This window comes from Cornus florida, unplaced genomic scaffold (genome assembly GCF_030987335.1).
Source record: "Cornus florida cultivar Cherokee Brave unplaced genomic scaffold, ASM3098733v1 CherokeeBrave_3.0.0_Hap2_Chr08, whole genome shotgun sequence".
Lineage (NCBI taxonomy): Eukaryota > Viridiplantae > Streptophyta > Magnoliopsida > Cornales > Cornaceae > Cornus > Cornus florida.
The window spans coordinates 3,408,763-3,426,016 of NW_026775578.1; the positions used below are offsets into that span (position 1 = coordinate 3,408,763).

Below are 17,254 nucleotides of genomic sequence, written 5' to 3' on the forward strand. Positions count from 1 at the left end.
AGTAAGAATGACGCTGAAATTGTATTCAACTCTTTTTGAAAAATCAACCATACCATAATTACCATCACCGTCCCTAATTTGAGACGAGTTTTTAATTAAACTATCGAAAAAATTAGAGTAGTAAAATGAAATATTTTCTTGAACTACAATATAGGAGGATAAATAGATTTACAATTAGAGAGAGGGAGAGAGAGAGAGTGCCAGCTTAAAATCTCAAATGTGAGGTTTCGTGATGATTCTCATATTTGAATGAGAAATGAGGTCTTTAGATAATTCTCCTTTCGATGATGAGTGAGGTCTCTATAATTTTTTTTTCCCGTACACACATAGGAGAAGTGACTGACTGGGTGAGGTCTTTATAATTGAACGGGTTCAGCACTAAATCCACTCGCTCTAAACTCGAGGTCAGTTTTAATTTAATTTACATATTTTTTCTTATACGAAATTGCGACCCATACAAGGAGGACCAAGAACAATGCACAAAAAGAAGCAAAGCAGTGAAGGACCGCGTGCCAAACACGTGAATTGACAGCACCACATCAAGGAATATCATAGAGAGTACATCGCAGGCTCCCTTTGCTTGTGAAGTTAGTTTGAGTAAGAAATGTAGCCAAGGGTACACGCAACAGATATATATATATATAGATAGAGAGAGAGAGAGAGAGAGAGAGAGAGTATCCCACTGAGGAAGGTACTTCTCCCGGCTCTCTTCTAACATAGTCAATTTGGGGCCAGTACCAGAGACTCTGTAATCCAATTTCATAGCAAATGGCATTTCTTCATAAACATCACCTTCTTCTCTATGTCCTTATTCAATCCATTCTCCTGCTTTCTTATCCTGCCTATTCCTCAGGTAAGAAATCTTTCAAATGCTCTCTCTCTATATATATATATTTGCTACACATATTTATATACATCTGGATGTTTCTGATGTAGTAGCACGCTAGCACAATACCTATATGTATTTTGGAAATCACCTTTTTCTTTTCTTTTTTTTCCCCTTTGGATAAGTAGCTAGAAAAAAGCTTCGATTCTTTATATGTTTCTTACATCTAATCAAAGGAAGATCTGAACAGAATGCGAAAAAAAAAAAAAAAGGGTATGTATGTTGAAGAGGAATATGCATGTTTTATCTGTCTAGATTTTGTTCTGTATCGGCTCGTTTTTCGCATCTTTTGCTGTTGTTTGATGTTGGATTTAATCATATTTAGCATGATTCGAAGTTAATGAGGAATGGATCTAGGAAGGCAGTGAAAAAATTAGGGCTTTAGGCCAACTTCTATAGATGAGACGTTAAAGCTAGGGAAAATCACTGAAAATATTTTTTATACATGAGAAGCACAGTCTTGTTGTTTCACAACTAAATCCAAGACACATTACACATAAAAAGTTTAATTCACAAATAATTAATAAATAGAAAAACATGTTTGAACCCTTTAATTAAACAATCTTAGCAGTTATGTTTGAGATACTAATCTTGAGTTCTTGCAAATTTAATTCCCAAATTGTGTTGCTAATAGTCGTTTCTAGGATCCTAGGCCGATTGTAGCCCGAAGGCCTACGAATGTGTTTAAGAACAAAGAAATCATCAAAGCAGAGCCTTTAACCAAGAGTTATTATTGCATCATGATCTACAACCATCAGCAGCCAATTTCTCAACAACCATGGCTCATTTCACTCTAAATGACCAGAAAATAAATGTAAGCAACAATATTCATTAGATCTCTTTCTCTTGTAACATTTTAAGGAAAATTGTGAATTTGTTCTGTTCTAATCAGTGAATATCTTCTTCGTTGTGGGGCTTAAACTTAAAAGTAGATCCTTCCCGTCTTTACATATGCTTTGTACCAAAAAGCTAATTTCGCCACATTTAAGTTACAGTAAAGCACAAATACAAAGAGAGAACTTCTTTTTCACAAGTTATGTTGAAACAATAATTTGCCAAATCCTGAATCTTGTACTCTAATTTAACAAAAATCCTTCAAGAAAGGCTTCTGAGGATTGTGGATGGCTCATTGCTGAATATTGTTAATGAGATTCATGTGGTTTAGTAGCACTACGTGACTACGCCATCTTTGCCTCTATTCATATATTCTCAAAATGCATATAAACATTCTTGAGGACTTGATCTAATATTAGCTAAGTGTTATAAGCACAATAATACTGTTATGAAATGCTTTTTATGTGTTCCTGTGACTAGAGAAAATCATAATATGACCCTTGCTACATTCTTCTCTTCACAATGACCAAAATCAAGAAAACAATTCTGCTAGCTGTTTTCAAGAAAATTTAATTTAATTTATTTTAAATAAAATGTAACATATATTTTTGCAAATGACCTTCCACAAGAAATTCATCTTCTTGCTTTGCTAGGCCCTCAAAATGGAGAGAGACAAAATTTCTTCAAGGAAATGGCGTCACGCCTCAATGGTAGCCTTTGAGAACAAAAAATACCTGTTAGTTTATAATAGTTGCTAAACAATTCTTACTGAAGTATTACCTTCAATATGTGTCTTCATTTTTCTCCACTTTATCACTCGTATTAATTTCTTTAGAAGTTCTGGATGATAATGCAGATGAGGAGGAGAATCTACTTCAAAGTCTAAATGGCTATCGAACATCCTTAAACCTCACCTCCCTTGGTGAGAACAGCAATGCAGACTGTTTTGCAGATGAAATAGCAAACCAGTTCAAGAATCAACCATGTTCCAATACTACCGGAGCAGACACTGTTCCCGGAACTGAACCTCAGTTCTCCAACTACCCGGACCTATTAGCCAAATGTAGTCTAAATATCACTGACACAAGAGACGGTGTAGTAATGCCTGTTTGTGTTCCCAACCTGGTCCCAAGCCTTGTGCTCACAAATTATACAGAGTCCCAATACTCGCAATATCTCAATGACAGCACTTACACTGGAGCTGGGATTGGTTCGGAAGGCGACTGGGTGGTGGTTGTTTTAAGCACAAAAACCACTGGAGGTAGCTTCACAACTGACAACGCTGCAACTTCGACTTCCATTGTTGGTTTGACACAAAACTTGATGCCTTTGTTGTTGCTGTTGGGAACCTTTCTCGTCCCGCTGAGCTGAGACTGGTTACAAGTTTGACCGTCCTTTTTCTCAAATTATCTCTTAACACATTCTTTGGTTGATGAAAACTGCAGATGTTATCAATAATTGTGAGGATGAGAACTTAGAGAATATGAATTTTGTCATTTTGTCATTTACTATAATCTTTTTTTTTTTTTCATCAACTTGATAAAAAGTATTCAGGTTGCTTACACACAGATAAGCTGAGGACCGACCAATTCATCCTATTCCTTTCCTTGGATGTTATCTGGCTAAACACCACCCATTCAAACTCTCCCATTATGTACAGTGTTTCAATAGCTATATCAGCGCAAACACGTAAGCAGTCATAACCGCTTTGCAAGACCATGCACATGGAAAGATTGGAACACGCTCCAACTCGATTGTGAAAGATCAATACTTGCACCAAAGGACCAACTGGCTTAGTCGTATCACCCCTTCTTTCCAAAAGGAAGATTGGGTTCGAGTTTCGGTGGAGATAGAGTATGTGTGTAATTGTTTTAACTTTCAAAAAATAAAAATAAAAATAAAATCAATACTTGCCTTCTCAAAGTGAGCAAGAACCTCTTTTTTACCACTAATGTAGCACCATGATAGAATGACATTTGTCACATTTTGAATTTAAAATATGTAAAATACACAAATTAATTTGAACATAGACGATCCTCAATAAGTGGTAACGGGTTTTAATAGGATATCCACTTGCTTTGCGGTGCCAAATTGGCAACGTCTTGCCAATGCTGAAACAAAATCCCTAATTGCTTGATCCACAAAATCTATTTGTACTTTATATACTGTAGCTATCATCACTTTTATCATATACTGTAATAATAATTTCAAATCAAAGTCAGAAGTTACATAGGTTACACAACCTGTAAAATAGGGCAAATAAATAAATAAATAAAATACAAGTCCCCAAGGAGAAAAGATACAAGTGTCATAGTATGAAGCCATAACATTGTCAATAGAGCAGAAAAGATAAACAAAAAAATTTAAAATGTTTGCAATCTCACTAGGAAGCCATAACATTGTCAATTAAGCATAAAAACCACTAAATGTTTGAAAGAGTTTCCCCAGAGATGCACCACCCAGCAAATTTCAATCTTCTCGTATTGGTTCCTTTTAAAACAAACAAGTGCGCCGAGAACAGCTACTTCGGCCAATCAACTCCATTTTGTGGACAACATGAAGTATTGGTAAACAAATCAACCAACCATCGGATAGACATTGCCATAAGGTAAGAGTCAAATCTTAAAACAACATTTCATCAACATTGCCATTGCCCATCTTCTCTAAGTCTTCTTGTGACAATAGAGTTTTAATACCGTTCCCACCATTCTTGTCATACGGTTGAGCCATCTTCCGTAAAAACTGCAAACAAAAAGTGAGTTCAAAAACTATGCACTAGTTCTACACTTGGAATCCACCAACATCATTCAACCTCTTTGGTTTTTTAGCAATTCAGAAAATTCCACAAAAATTACCAGAAAGAACCATCTCCTAGTAGTTCATTACTAACCTTTGCAGATCATATTTGAATCAGTTGCAATAGATATCCAAATATATTCCTCTTCTTGTTCTTTATGTGTGTCTAACAAATAATTGTAGGTGTACTTCGTAAAATGAATGAAATAACTGAAAAAGCAATAAGATCACACCTCTCGTGCTATATACACAGCCATGTCAGTACTCAAATTCAGGTGTGCGTCACGTAAATATGACAGTATCCATCCTGGCAATTTAGAGCGTTTGTCATGGCGACTGTACCTGCACTTATTGTCCATCCAGAGACCACATGTCAATCATTATAGAATAAAAGAAGCATAATTGTCTCAAATTGATAAGTTAGTAATTTTAATGCCAAATGCATGGTTCATTGTAAATTTGCAATTCTCTGGTCATCGCGGCAAATGAACAGAATGGCTAGTTTGGCTACAGATAACATAAGAGTGTAATACAAGAACCACCTTGCTAAGCTCTAGGCTCTTACAACCTTAAGCTTCTTCCTTCCTACATGTATGCACATGAATACCAACACTAGACCACTTCTTATAACCATTAATAGTGGCATATATTACAACACTGAACTTCAATTACATGATATTGTATATAGTTTTTTTCATTGACCTTAACAATATGTTGTTCCTGGAAAATAATGACAATTATTAATTGCTCGATCAACTAATTTTACAACTTTCCATCAGGCTGTAATTTAAATGAGGTTTAATATAATTTTTATTGACAGATCAAGCTAACAAAATTAAACTCTCATTTCGGCAGAGAATAGGTCAACCTTAGAATACAAATTCTAGACTAAAAGCACAAATACAAGAATTACCACACTACAATAAATTGAACTTCTAATAATTCAATCACACTACCGGGCCAACTTACGTAGTTTGTAAAGCTTCGGCATTGCATTTGAATGAGATAAATTGAAGAAATTTTGATGACATTTAATAAGCGAAAACAGACCTTTTGTCAGCAAAAATCATCATCCCGTAATCTGCCTTCGAACGGATCACTCGTCCAACACATTGAGCAGCTTGTCTCTGCTTCAGTATAGTACCATTACCGAGGCTCGTAGTTAAGAAAAATATTATCTTAATATGGAGAAAGAAATGCAAATTTCTTCAAATGACACAAATGCAGTTGAGAAATACCAAAGCATCGAAAGTAAGAAAGTCTCCTTCCTTAATTTGGAAAGTCTCCCGTAAATATTCCAACCTCGCATTCAGTATTCTGTGAATTTTACAAATGTAAGACCATATCAAGTATAAAAAGCATAATTTCACAATTTTGATTAGAAACAGTAAAAACATAACCACCAATTTAAGAACGAATCACCTGCTTAATGTGTACTGAAAAGGAACACCAAACATGATAACAAGCCTGCCATAATGTCTATCAAAATCTATTCCTTCTGCAACCTTCCCCCTGAAAGAATAAGGAAATTAACTTGTCATCATCATCTCACCAAATAACTTGTACATTTATCTCTCTAAAGAAGTTTCCTCCAAATGATTTTGGATTTATTTTCGTCCCGTATTACCTCGCTACTATATATATCATTATACGCCATATCTATCTACTTACTTTCCATCTAGGTTTTTTTTAGAATATTGAGATAGTCTACTCTACTGTACCAGTATCTACTACACAATTACACTTTTTTGTTTCAAATTGACATTATATACTGCTTTCTTTAATAAAAATATACTACAGTTAAAAGCATGCACACGTTATTTGAAAGAAAAGCAAATTGTTCAGATGTTAGAGTATATAGTCCGAGTCTTATAGTTTACAAACATAATAAAAATTACAATAACAGTGTTCAATGGCTGAAAAGATTTGGTTTTGAGGGCTTCATTTGCTACAGTAACACACTATAACTAGTTTGGAGATTCTAGAAAGCCATTCTAGATTGAAGCAATCATATTGATGTTCAAGTATATTATACTCGTTTTCTCTTCATAAAATTAATAAATAGAGTTGTTGAACTCTTAAAGAGTTAAAAATTCTCACACTAACTAAAACAACTTTGTTAACTTTCCAACCACCAAATAATAGATATAATAAAAAAATCGAGAAAAGAAACAAACTTTGTTTTGCCAACAATACTTGAAAACTCCCCTTTCCAGTCTAAATCTAAACAACTTTCAGTTGAATCGATAACGTAATTTCAATGATCTTTATGAAGGAAAAAAAAAATATATATATATATATATATATATATATATAAACTGTTGAATTTGAACAGTCTAAGATCGGAGAAGAGCTACCTGGCAACTGAGAAAAATACTGCACCTCTCCCACAATCACAAGCTTTCCGGTAGTTGTCCAGAGCCAATGTGGTCTCCACCACATCCTGAGTCTCAATGAATACAAGCTTATGTTGCATTATTTCCTGCAGGAAGGGTTTTTAACAAACAAAATTATTTTCAAGGAAAGTGAGTGCAAGAAAGCATCAACAATCGACCTGATTTAAATATGCAAACTGTAGAATGGTTATCAACAATTCAAAATTAAGCAAACTGAACAAGAGCAAACAAAAAATGGCAATATTCTGCAGAATTGTCAATGGGAAATATTCACATGATTTTTTTATCATTTACCAAAATCCCAAGGACGTCATAAATTGTACAAATTTCCACCAAGTTGCTTTAAGAAAGAGCATAATAAAGTAAGGAACCTTGATGGGAAAGAAGTAAAAAAGAAGAGAATAATTTCTATCGATAATTTCTACAATATGATAAGCAATATATTATCACCTTCAAGATGTCCAATTCATTCCACCTATTGACGATTGAATCCATGTATGAGTAACTGACAAAGAAACACACGACCCCATCTGGGACAACAGAGACCATCTCCAGCAAAAGCCTCCCATAATTTCTTACCACACCATCATCACTTCTCAGATCATGTTTTGTACTAACCGGAAGTTGATCACTGAAAGAGGAAGCCAAAACGATATTCAATACAGTAACACAATAACAAATTAAATAACCTAATGGAATAAATATCTCTGAATCAAACAATTAATAACAAAAATCACAGTAATAGGAATTTTAAATTACCCAAAATATCATATAAACAAAGAAACAGATATAAGTTGAATTATTACCTCCCACGAGTGAGGACCATTGGGCATATGCAATCCCTTGATAAAGACATCGTAAAGCTTCGGCTAACTACTGGATTGAAATTAAGAAGACGGGGGTAGAGTTCAATTGGGCTTAGAGTTCCAGAAGTAATCACAACTGACTGGAACCTTTCAAACACTGGCTTTATGGCAAGGGAAGCGTCGTGACAACAAAGCTGGGATGAAATATGAAAATAAATAAATGTTCATAAAATAGATCGGTTGAGTAGGATAAAAAAATAAAAAAAGAGGCAAAAAAAAAATATTAAAGCATCCACATTGCATATTATAAGATCAGATCTATTAATTGGAGACTCCCACAGCACTTTTGTGTTAATGCAGAAAACAAAGGAGGTGGACAGACAGCACTAATGGCATGATGTCCAAAAGACTCCAAACAAAGACAAACATCAAAAATAAAATCATTGAAACATCAAAGCATTAGTCTCATTGATTTGGATAATATAAATACATTATAACCCATGCAGATTTGTCTCAAGATATGATTCTGATCATAGAAAAACTATGACTTATTGATGCGATTGATAATCCATGGTGTCAGACCAGCCATAATGCTGCTATTCCATTTATGATTAATGTAAATCTACCAGTGTCTCACTTATTTTATGGATATAAAACAGAAAAATTCTAACATAAGCAAACCTGCAGTACAGGATCCGGAATATTTGGCATTCTCTCATCATATGGTTCAATTATAATTGAGAAACCCCGAGTGTATGTTCCCACGAGAGTTGCAAAGTCACATATTGTTTGGATATGTAAAAAATCATCCGTGTTTGTGATCTCTAGAGTCAACATGAGGGAGTGCAGACGATCGTAGAAAAATTTCAACATTTTCTGGTCGATTCCAGCCTGGGTGTTTAGGGAAGCAACAAAGGCAACAGGTCCCTCCTTTTCAACATTCTCAGCTTGAAGACGCCCTTTAAGATACTGGACTAATCTGCGCAAAACAGCAAGGAAATGCTCCACCCTGCGTATATTACCAGGCACTGCTTCCTTTAAAATATCGTCAGGTAAGGCAGGATTTGAGAGCCAGGTGTCTGTAGCTGCAAAGGAGAAAGTGTAGAATTCATGACAAATGAGGATATTGTTTTAGAAAAAACATAATATTAACAAATTATCTGTGCATGAGAATCCCACATACAAGGTAGGTTTCCTCTCTGTGCCAAACCCTCAACAAGCCGGTTATATTCAGCCCGCAGTCTACCTGCATCGGTGGCCTTGAACCTTCCTACCATTTCAAATGAAGTAAAATATGTATTGAACTTTATTGAAGAAGAAGGGGGGTGGGGAAGAGAGTGAGAAAGAGATAGATGAATACATAGAGAGTGACAAACAGACAGATATGGAAAGAGAGAGAAAGAGAACTGCATGACAGTATAATCCTCCACTAGTTACTCTTGGTCCTGAACAGCATTTCAAGTGGAAATTAACCAGGAGAGTGACTGGGACCACCAAAGGTAAAAGGTGTAAGCCTCAATTTTATTGCAGGTTCTGTTATTAAGTTCCATATAGCTTGAACAAACTTATAAATAAAAAAAATATGGCTTGAACAAACTTAGCAAAGCCCCTCTAATTTTAAAAACACCATTCCTGTGGCCATGTTGTGAAAACATTGAGACAAGCGTACAAAATGATCTACTGAGGATCAAAAGTTTCAGAAGATAAACACCCCAAATTAACTTTAACAAACAGATAACAGTAGTTTAGAACAATTACTTATCCCCAAAAAAAAGGCACTAGTTTAGAACAAAAATGTATATACCTTTCAATCTCCTGAGCGATCTTATTGAGATTTCTTGTCGCCCCTTCAAGGGTTTGCATCCTAACACTGACGCTAAGTGCTTCGATACACACATTGTCAATATTATGTGCCTCATCAAACACCACAACTGACTCTCTCTGCATTTCCTTTGATATAATCCCAGCAACCTTAGGATCAAGCAAGTATTGGTAACTATAAACAACCACATTTGCAAACTGCACCATATGCCGTGCTAAAAAGTATGGGCACCACCCTTTTTCCTTCCCAAACGCCCTCAAATCCTACAAGATATGCAATATTATGGGATTTAAGAGTTTTCCCTTTAAATGAAAATTAAGAGAAGATCCATTGGAATTTTAAGTAAGAAATTGTGGTGCAAGAAAATAATAATACAAGCGAATGTCAATGCACAATTTTCAGAATAATTTAAGGCTCCTCTTAAGCAATTTGATGCACTAGATAAACATAAAGAGGTTTTGATTACCGGAAACAAAGTATATGAAGAAGATACAAAGAAACAAATTTCGCATGAAAAAAAATAAATAAAAAGTGATACGGAATATTCGACTAGATAAGAATTCCAATTGACATGGAGACTCAAAAGGTATGGATAAACTTAAGGAGTTAAAAATAACAACTACTACCCTCTCCAATGACTCTTACAATCTGTAATGGACAAGGAAAATAAATTTGTTTCATGACAGAAGACTACTACCATTAATGCTTCTATAAAAGAAGTCATTAGTCAACCTAAAAAGGTACGTCATAAATCCCATATTTAATCCTTTATCGGATATTCAATCGTCAAGTACTAACTTGACCGTCGGAGTGCACCCGGCGGGCACCATGCCGGTCATCACTTCTCTCTTGTCTTGCAGGAATCATCACCGGCTCCAAAGCGTGCAAATTTTTGCATCAACAGTTGGCGCCGTCTGTGAGAACGAGTACTAATCCCCATAAATTGGTTTACACGCAACATGGTTCCACACATATATTACTATTACAATAGTACTTCTTATAGTATTTTCTTTGCTCGTTAAGACTCTACACCAATCTTACCCATCACATATACTGGCAATGAAATAAATATCCTCAATGGATGATGACTGCCATCACACGCCATCTCCGGCTACCGCGACCTCTTGATCAAGATCCTCTTATGAAAATCCGCTTCCCAGACCAAATTCGAGTTTGTTTCGTTCAGGAACAACAATCTCTATGGAGCCCCTTTCAAATCTCTCTCAATTTAGCTGGCGATCATTCAAGTATCACAATGCCTTTTGAATTTATATTTCTATCCTTCAATGACACGTGGGAGCTTGCTCCATGGGGGCATCACACTGTATCATTGACGAGCCATTCAAAGTCCTTCGGATTTTTCCATTGGCCACAACTTGCTGATTGTAAATTATGGGTAAGTCTTGAATTTTTCTTCTCTGTTGGTGTTATTAAAGGTCTGAATATATTGATCATGGTCAATACATCAACTGCTAGCTAAATTCCTTGACCCAATAAAATTATTCTCTGGACTTGTAAATCCTTCAGCATCTGAGAGATGTTTAAATCATTTAGAAGGGCACCTTTAGTACTCTGTATATAAAACAGATAAAAAAAATTAGTTCACTTTTATTAGTGTGCAATGTTAGTGTTTTATTTTAAAACATGTTAATATCCAAAGTTTGAATCTAATACCAAAGGTGAGCATTGAGACAGCATGATGGAAAACCATTGCTTTTCAAAAAGACTTATCTTTCCGCTAGTGGGTGGACTTTGTTTTCTTGTTGGTTAGACTATTCATTTATTTCTCTAATTGAGTTAGCCTGTCCAACACTTTTGTTGTGGTATACACCTTTGTTCACAATAATTTCTCTGTAAAATAAGATTCTCTATGAGTTTCAACTTTCAAGCGAGTGATGTGATTGTATTTCACACACTTAGCTATGACATTTCAAGTCCTTTATTACAAATTAAAGGAGCACTTTTTTTGTCATTATCTTATAGTCTATTAAACCGTTGCTAAAGAATTTCGCACCACTTTAGAAATTAATTAATTTCTAAAGAAGTATCTATTGTCAATAAAATAGGTATGCTTACTCTTAAAATTTATGTAGTACAATATAAATTTTATTGGATTGCCTACCATTGATATCAAAGTCTATTTTTGTTTGAATGAGTATTTTGATGATAAAGGAATGGTTACCATTATTTATTTTAATGATTAAATCATTAATAGAGATTATGGAATAGAATTCTACTAGAAGTTTACCAGTCACAATTCATAAACCCAATTTAGGTCTATTGACCATAATGTTTTTCTACGTTTTTCAATATTCATGCGCTATGTCCTATGTACTTCCTTGGATCTTTTAGATTATTTAGTATTTGAATTGTCATGATGTTTCTATACATCATCATAACAAGATGACTGAAGAAAATAAGGATAGAGGATCTTCAGGAACATCAGCACCAATACTATTTCATATGCAGAAAAAACAATTGTATTCATCATGGCCTATATTGTTAGGATGGAACAAAGTATCCAGGAGAACAACTACTGAAATCAAAACTCATACAAAGTGGTTAGGAGAGAGAGAATAAGCTTTCAACTCAACAGCACTCCGAGTTTGTTTCCATCTCTTGTGATGCTAACAAATTTAACAATTTTGTTCATATTCCTTCTGACAATATTGAAGAAAAAAATAGTGTTTGGTCAGCTTCACTACGAGTTCTAGTTTTTTTCTTTGATGAAGCTATACGCAATAAGGAGAAGGAATGCATGACATCTTTTGCAAAACTGAGTACATATGAAGAGGCCTCTACAGGTATGGCTACATAAAATAAAACAAATAAATAATTTCCATTCTAGAATATATATATATATATATATATTTACAAAAAGTGCATAGTATTTCACAACAATGAAATATATGACCTCCAGTATTTATGCTATCTTGTAGTAAAAAAAACTTGTGAGCTTTTACTTCTATCTTTACTATTTTTGAAGTTTCTTATACCACAACATGCAAAGCTTAATTTCGATGTCAACAATGCTGTGGCTAAGGTCATATGTTAGCAACTGGACCTTGTCCATAACAATTATTATATTATTATTATTTTTCCATCAGAGAGGGCCAGGATGATCACTTGGAAGCCTTTAGTTTTTTGTTGCAATAATCAATAGATCTAATCAGGCTATAAACTATGTTTCTGTTATTGGCAAAAATGACTTCTTGTTCTCTGTTGTCTATGGTTTAATTGCTTCAGTAGGGAAGCAGTTTCTTTGGAGAACCTCTAACATACTATTCAGGTTTTTCCTGCAACACCCTTTGACTGTCTTAGGGAACTTAAATGCAGCAAGGTTTCTATTTTAAAGAAATGAAGTTAGTAATGGTCGATGTGTACAAATGGAGTAACATTTCAATTATTATATAATAGAGGCTGAACTTGAGGATCTGATGTTCACTGGGCAATACCTCGCCTTTGATGGATGACAACGGGCTGAGTTATGATATTATATTTCGGAAGCTAAATGGAGCTCTCACAAGTGAAGCATGGAATCTGAATACCCTCACTCACTCTGATACTGATTTTCCCTGTGAGGCATTTCTGTCATTGCCCATCCGTACTAAGACATGAGTACAACTCGCCATGTAGAAGGGCTCCCAAATGTTTTACTTTTGAATTGAATATGAGGAATTTGGAGCACTGATTTCAAGAGTTTTCCTCGTGTTCAAGGTTTCTCAGAAATTGAAGCTCATCAAGGCTAATCTCAATGACCTGGATACTTTAAAAAGAAAATAGCAAAAAGAAAAAAAGAAGGTGACAGATGGTGGTGGTAATTAAGCTAATGTCTGGAGATAACCATTATCAAAGGGGTGAGCCAAGTAAAGCTCAAAACTAGTACACCCCCTTTATCAAAAGGGAAAGCTAAGTAAAGTTCAAAATTACTACGAACCTTCCTTGTTGAGTGGAGCTCATAATTGTCATCCCGTACTAAAAAAGATTGATATTAAATTGCCCCGTACTATAAGAGCCCGGACTGAATGAATCCCGTAATCTTCATTCCTGTATTATAAGGGATTGACATTAAAGTGTCCCGTACTATAAGGGCCCGGGCTGAATGAATCTCGTAATCTTCATCCCTATATTACAAGGGATTGACATTAAAGTGCCCCGTACTATAAGGGCACGGGCTGAATGAATCTCGTAATCTCCATCCCTGTATTATAAGGGATTGACATTAAAGTGCCCCGTACTATAAGGGCTCGAGCTGAATGCATCCCGTAATCCCCATCCCTATATGATAAGGGATTGACATTAAAGTGTCCCGTACTATAAGGGCTCGGGCTGGATGAATCCCGTAATCCTCATCCCAGTATTATTAAAGTGCCCCGTACTATAAGGCTCAAATTGAATGAATTCTGCAATCATCATCCCTATATTATAAGGGATTGACATTAAAGTACCCCGTATAATAAGGGTCTGGACTGATTAAAGTTCATAATTTTCGTTCCCCGTACTAAAATGGATCAAATCAACGTGTCTTGTATTAAAAGGCCCCCTTATTAAAGGGACGAGAGGCTGACTATACCTTATTAAAGGTTTCCTCATTAAAGGGACGGTGAGATAATTCAAGCTTCCTTCGTTTACTAGAGGGACGAGACGACTACCTCCCGTATTAAAAGGGTCACCCTCATTGAGCCTACATCTTTTTCCCCGTAAAGAAACGAAAAGTCAACTTCATCTTCTTCCCTCGGTAAAGAGACGAGGGGTTAACTACTCTTTTATTAAAGGGTGAGCTCACAAAGCTCGAGCAAATCCACTCCCCTATTAAAGGGTGAGCTCACAAAGCTCGAGCAAATCCACTCCCTTATTAAAGGGGGCAAGAAAGTTATCATCAAACATGCTTAGCTTGGAAGGACTTGGCATTCCCGATGCTTGACAAGCAAGATTTCGGGAATGGGGGGCCACTGATACGGAATATTCGACTAGATAAGAATTCCAAGTGACATGGAGAGTCAAATGGTATAGATAAGGAGTTAGAAATAACAACTACTACCCTCTCCAATGACTCTTACAATATATAATGGACAAGGAAAATAAATTTGTTTCATGACAGAAGACTACTACTATTAATGCTTCTATAAAAGAAGTCATCAGTCAACCTAAAAAGGTACGTCATAAATCCCATATTTAATCCTTTTTATCGGATATTCAATCCTCAAGTACTAACTCGACCATCGGAGTGCACCCGCGGGCACCACGCCGGTTTGTCTTGCAGGAATCATCACCGGCTCCGGAGCGCGCAGATTTTTGTATCAACAAAAAAAATTAATAAAATTGCCAAAAAGAAGAAAAAAACGAATCAGGGAATATGCATTCTTGTTCATACTACTACCGAATAATAATATGTGAAAATTATATAATAATTGAAGTTTTTTTGGCTACGAATTCAGAAAGATTGGAAGAACCTGCAATGTGTAGACCCCAGGGGGCAAGACTGCATCGGAGGCGGCTTTTTCATAGTTCTCAAAGAAGGAGCACGTCGGAATATTAGGGTTCTCAATTGCAAGGGCCCGAACCCAACTGGCGGTGAGCTGGCGGCAACCTGCATCGACGGAGTCGCGATTCTCGGCGGAGACGACGGAGGGATTGATGCAGAGGTTCTTGCGAGAGGAGAGACCGAGGGCGAGGATGCGAGCGGAGGGGCCGAGGTGGTTGAGTTGGTACTGATGGAGGAGACGGAGTTCGGCTAGGGTTTTCTCCATCTCGTGGACGGTGCGAGTGCAGTAGAGAAGCTTGAGGGGGTTGGAGGGTTTGGAGAGTGTGTAACTGGTGATGAGAGAGAGGAGTGCGATGGTCTTGCCTGTGCCAGTAGGCATCTCGAGAAGACAATGGCCTTTGGCATCTAGGGCTCGTTTCAGTTCCACCATGTATGAGTATTGTTCAGGGTATATGTTATCGTACGGGAAGTACACCGTCACGTCCTCTATCTGAAACTTCATTCTATCTCTCTCTAGATCTTACTCTCTGGTGCAAGGACCGAAGACAACAGTTGCTGATCACTTCACTTTTCACTTAAGCCTTCATATATTTATAAAGAACCAGGGATATGGAAAGTGGAAACGCAAGTATTCGATGAATGAAAATACAAATATAACCTCCGGAGCAAAAGTGGTATTGCACACTAATTAAATACTTAGGGTGTGTTTAGAGAAAAGAAATGATAGTATTAGTTAGGAGAGAAAAGTAAGGATAATAATAATTTTAATTCGTGTTTGGATAGATAGGGGAGAAAAGAAAAGAAATGATAATTATTGTTGTTTGGATGAGATAGAGGAGATAAAAGAGAAGAAATGATAGTGACCAAATTACTATCTTATCCTTTCATAACCACTTCACATATTATCCATTTCCAAAATCTCACATAGGATATTTGGAATGTTTCTTTGTGATAGTTCAATGCAATGGGTAAAAACAAAAGTAAAAAGGAAAAAAGAATAAAAATAAAAATAATGGATGAAAACAAAATTAGGACATAAATGGAATAACTTTTCTTTATATTGATTTGTGGAGGGTATTTTTGGTATTAAGAATTTATAACTTACTATCCCTCCCTATCTCTCCCTATCTCTCAAAATGGGAGAGAAAGCTTATAAGGGATAGTATCCCTCCCTATCTCTTCATATCTTCTCTTTTCTCTCCAGTTACCTAAACACACTCTCACACTGTCCTCTCTTTTCTTTTCTCTTCATATCCCTCCAAATCAACCCTACCAAACACACCCTTAAAGGCGTCAATCTTATTAGTATCCTGTTAATCTAAAAGTGCGTTTGGATGTGATGATTTGGAGGTATAAGGAAATAAAAATAAAATAAAAAATATAGGATTTAAGTGTATTTGGATGGTTTAAAATGAGAAAAAAGAAAGGATAGTGAGAGATAAGGAGGTATAGTTATCCTTCTTTATCCCTTATTTCCTATCTCTTCAAAAATGAAAACATAGGGAGAGAAATAATAATGTTTAAGTAATATAATCTCGACACTATAATGTTTAAGTAATATAATCTCGACACTGTCTTCAACAATTAAAAAGAGAAAATTATTATTCCACTCATATCCCTTCTATTTAAAAAAATATGATAGTAATTTCATTATTATCATTTCTCTTCTTTTCTCCCCTCCATTATATCCAAACAAGAATACTATCATTTCTTTTCTTTTATCTTCTATCTATCCAAACATAAATAGAGATTATTGCTATTGAAGGGTCCAATAACTTCAACGGCCAAATACGGCCCAAGGTGAAAAGTCCAATATCTTCATCGGGCTAGATTCGATCCGACCCATTGGCCCAACCACATCCATAATAGAAGCAAGCCTCCAAGCCACACAGTCTAGGAGAAGAAATCCAGCTCATCGACTCCCAACTTGGAAACCACGAAGGAAGTTTTGGGTAAAATGTAAACTTCTATAAATAGGAGTGAGAGAGAATGAAAAAGGTGGTTTTTGGAATGTAAGAAAATCTTTCCATAATAGAAAAGAAAATTTCTTGCATCTTTACCACGACGAACATGTTGAACCATTACGACCAAAGATATGTCGATCCTCACTCCTACCGAGAGTGTCGAAGTGACCTAATGGGTCCACCACCGTCTATGGTGGTTCCGCCCATCATGGGCGGTGGAATAGGTGGTGCTGCCCCAAACTATGGCTGAGGCAGGCCACTTCAC

The 17,254-nt window shown here is 35.9% G+C and overlaps 2 protein-coding genes across 3 annotated transcripts; one reads left to right on the forward strand and one right to left on the reverse strand.

The window, feature by feature from the left end:
* The first annotated feature begins 582 nt into the window (after window positions 1–582).
* Window positions 583–3,224, forward strand: LOC132268942 (uncharacterized GPI-anchored protein At3g06035-like). Of its 2 annotated transcripts, XM_059769872.1 has the most exons (3): window positions 583–853; window positions 2,374–2,430; window positions 2,577–3,224. In XM_059769872.1, exons 1-3 carry the CDS (start codon window positions 769–771, stop codon window positions 3,089–3,091), a joined length of 657 nt encoding a protein of 218 aa, XP_059625855.1. In that variant the 5' UTR covers window positions 583–768; the 3' UTR covers window positions 3,092–3,224. The 2 variants fall into 2 exon arrangements, with proteins under 2 accessions (XP_059625855.1, XP_059625856.1); XM_059769873.1 differs by lacking the exon at window positions 2,374–2,430 and having other exon boundaries at window positions 590–853.
* A 747-nt stretch (window positions 3,225–3,971) lies between these two features.
* Window positions 3,972–15,602, reverse strand: LOC132268940 (general transcription and DNA repair factor IIH helicase subunit XPD-like). Its single transcript, XM_059769871.1, has 12 exons — window positions 14,994–15,602; window positions 9,523–9,803; window positions 8,902–8,984; window positions 8,400–8,803; window positions 7,719–7,912; window positions 7,363–7,543; window positions 6,874–6,998; window positions 5,939–6,028; window positions 5,755–5,833; window positions 5,567–5,643; window positions 4,750–4,858; window positions 3,972–4,462 (listed from the first exon to the last, which is right to left on the reverse strand). Exons 1-12 carry the CDS (start codon window positions 15,525–15,527, stop codon window positions 4,343–4,345), a joined length of 2,277 nt encoding a protein of 758 aa, XP_059625854.1. The 5' UTR covers window positions 15,528–15,602; the 3' UTR covers window positions 3,972–4,342.
* Window positions 15,603–17,254: the final 1,652 nt, after the last annotated feature.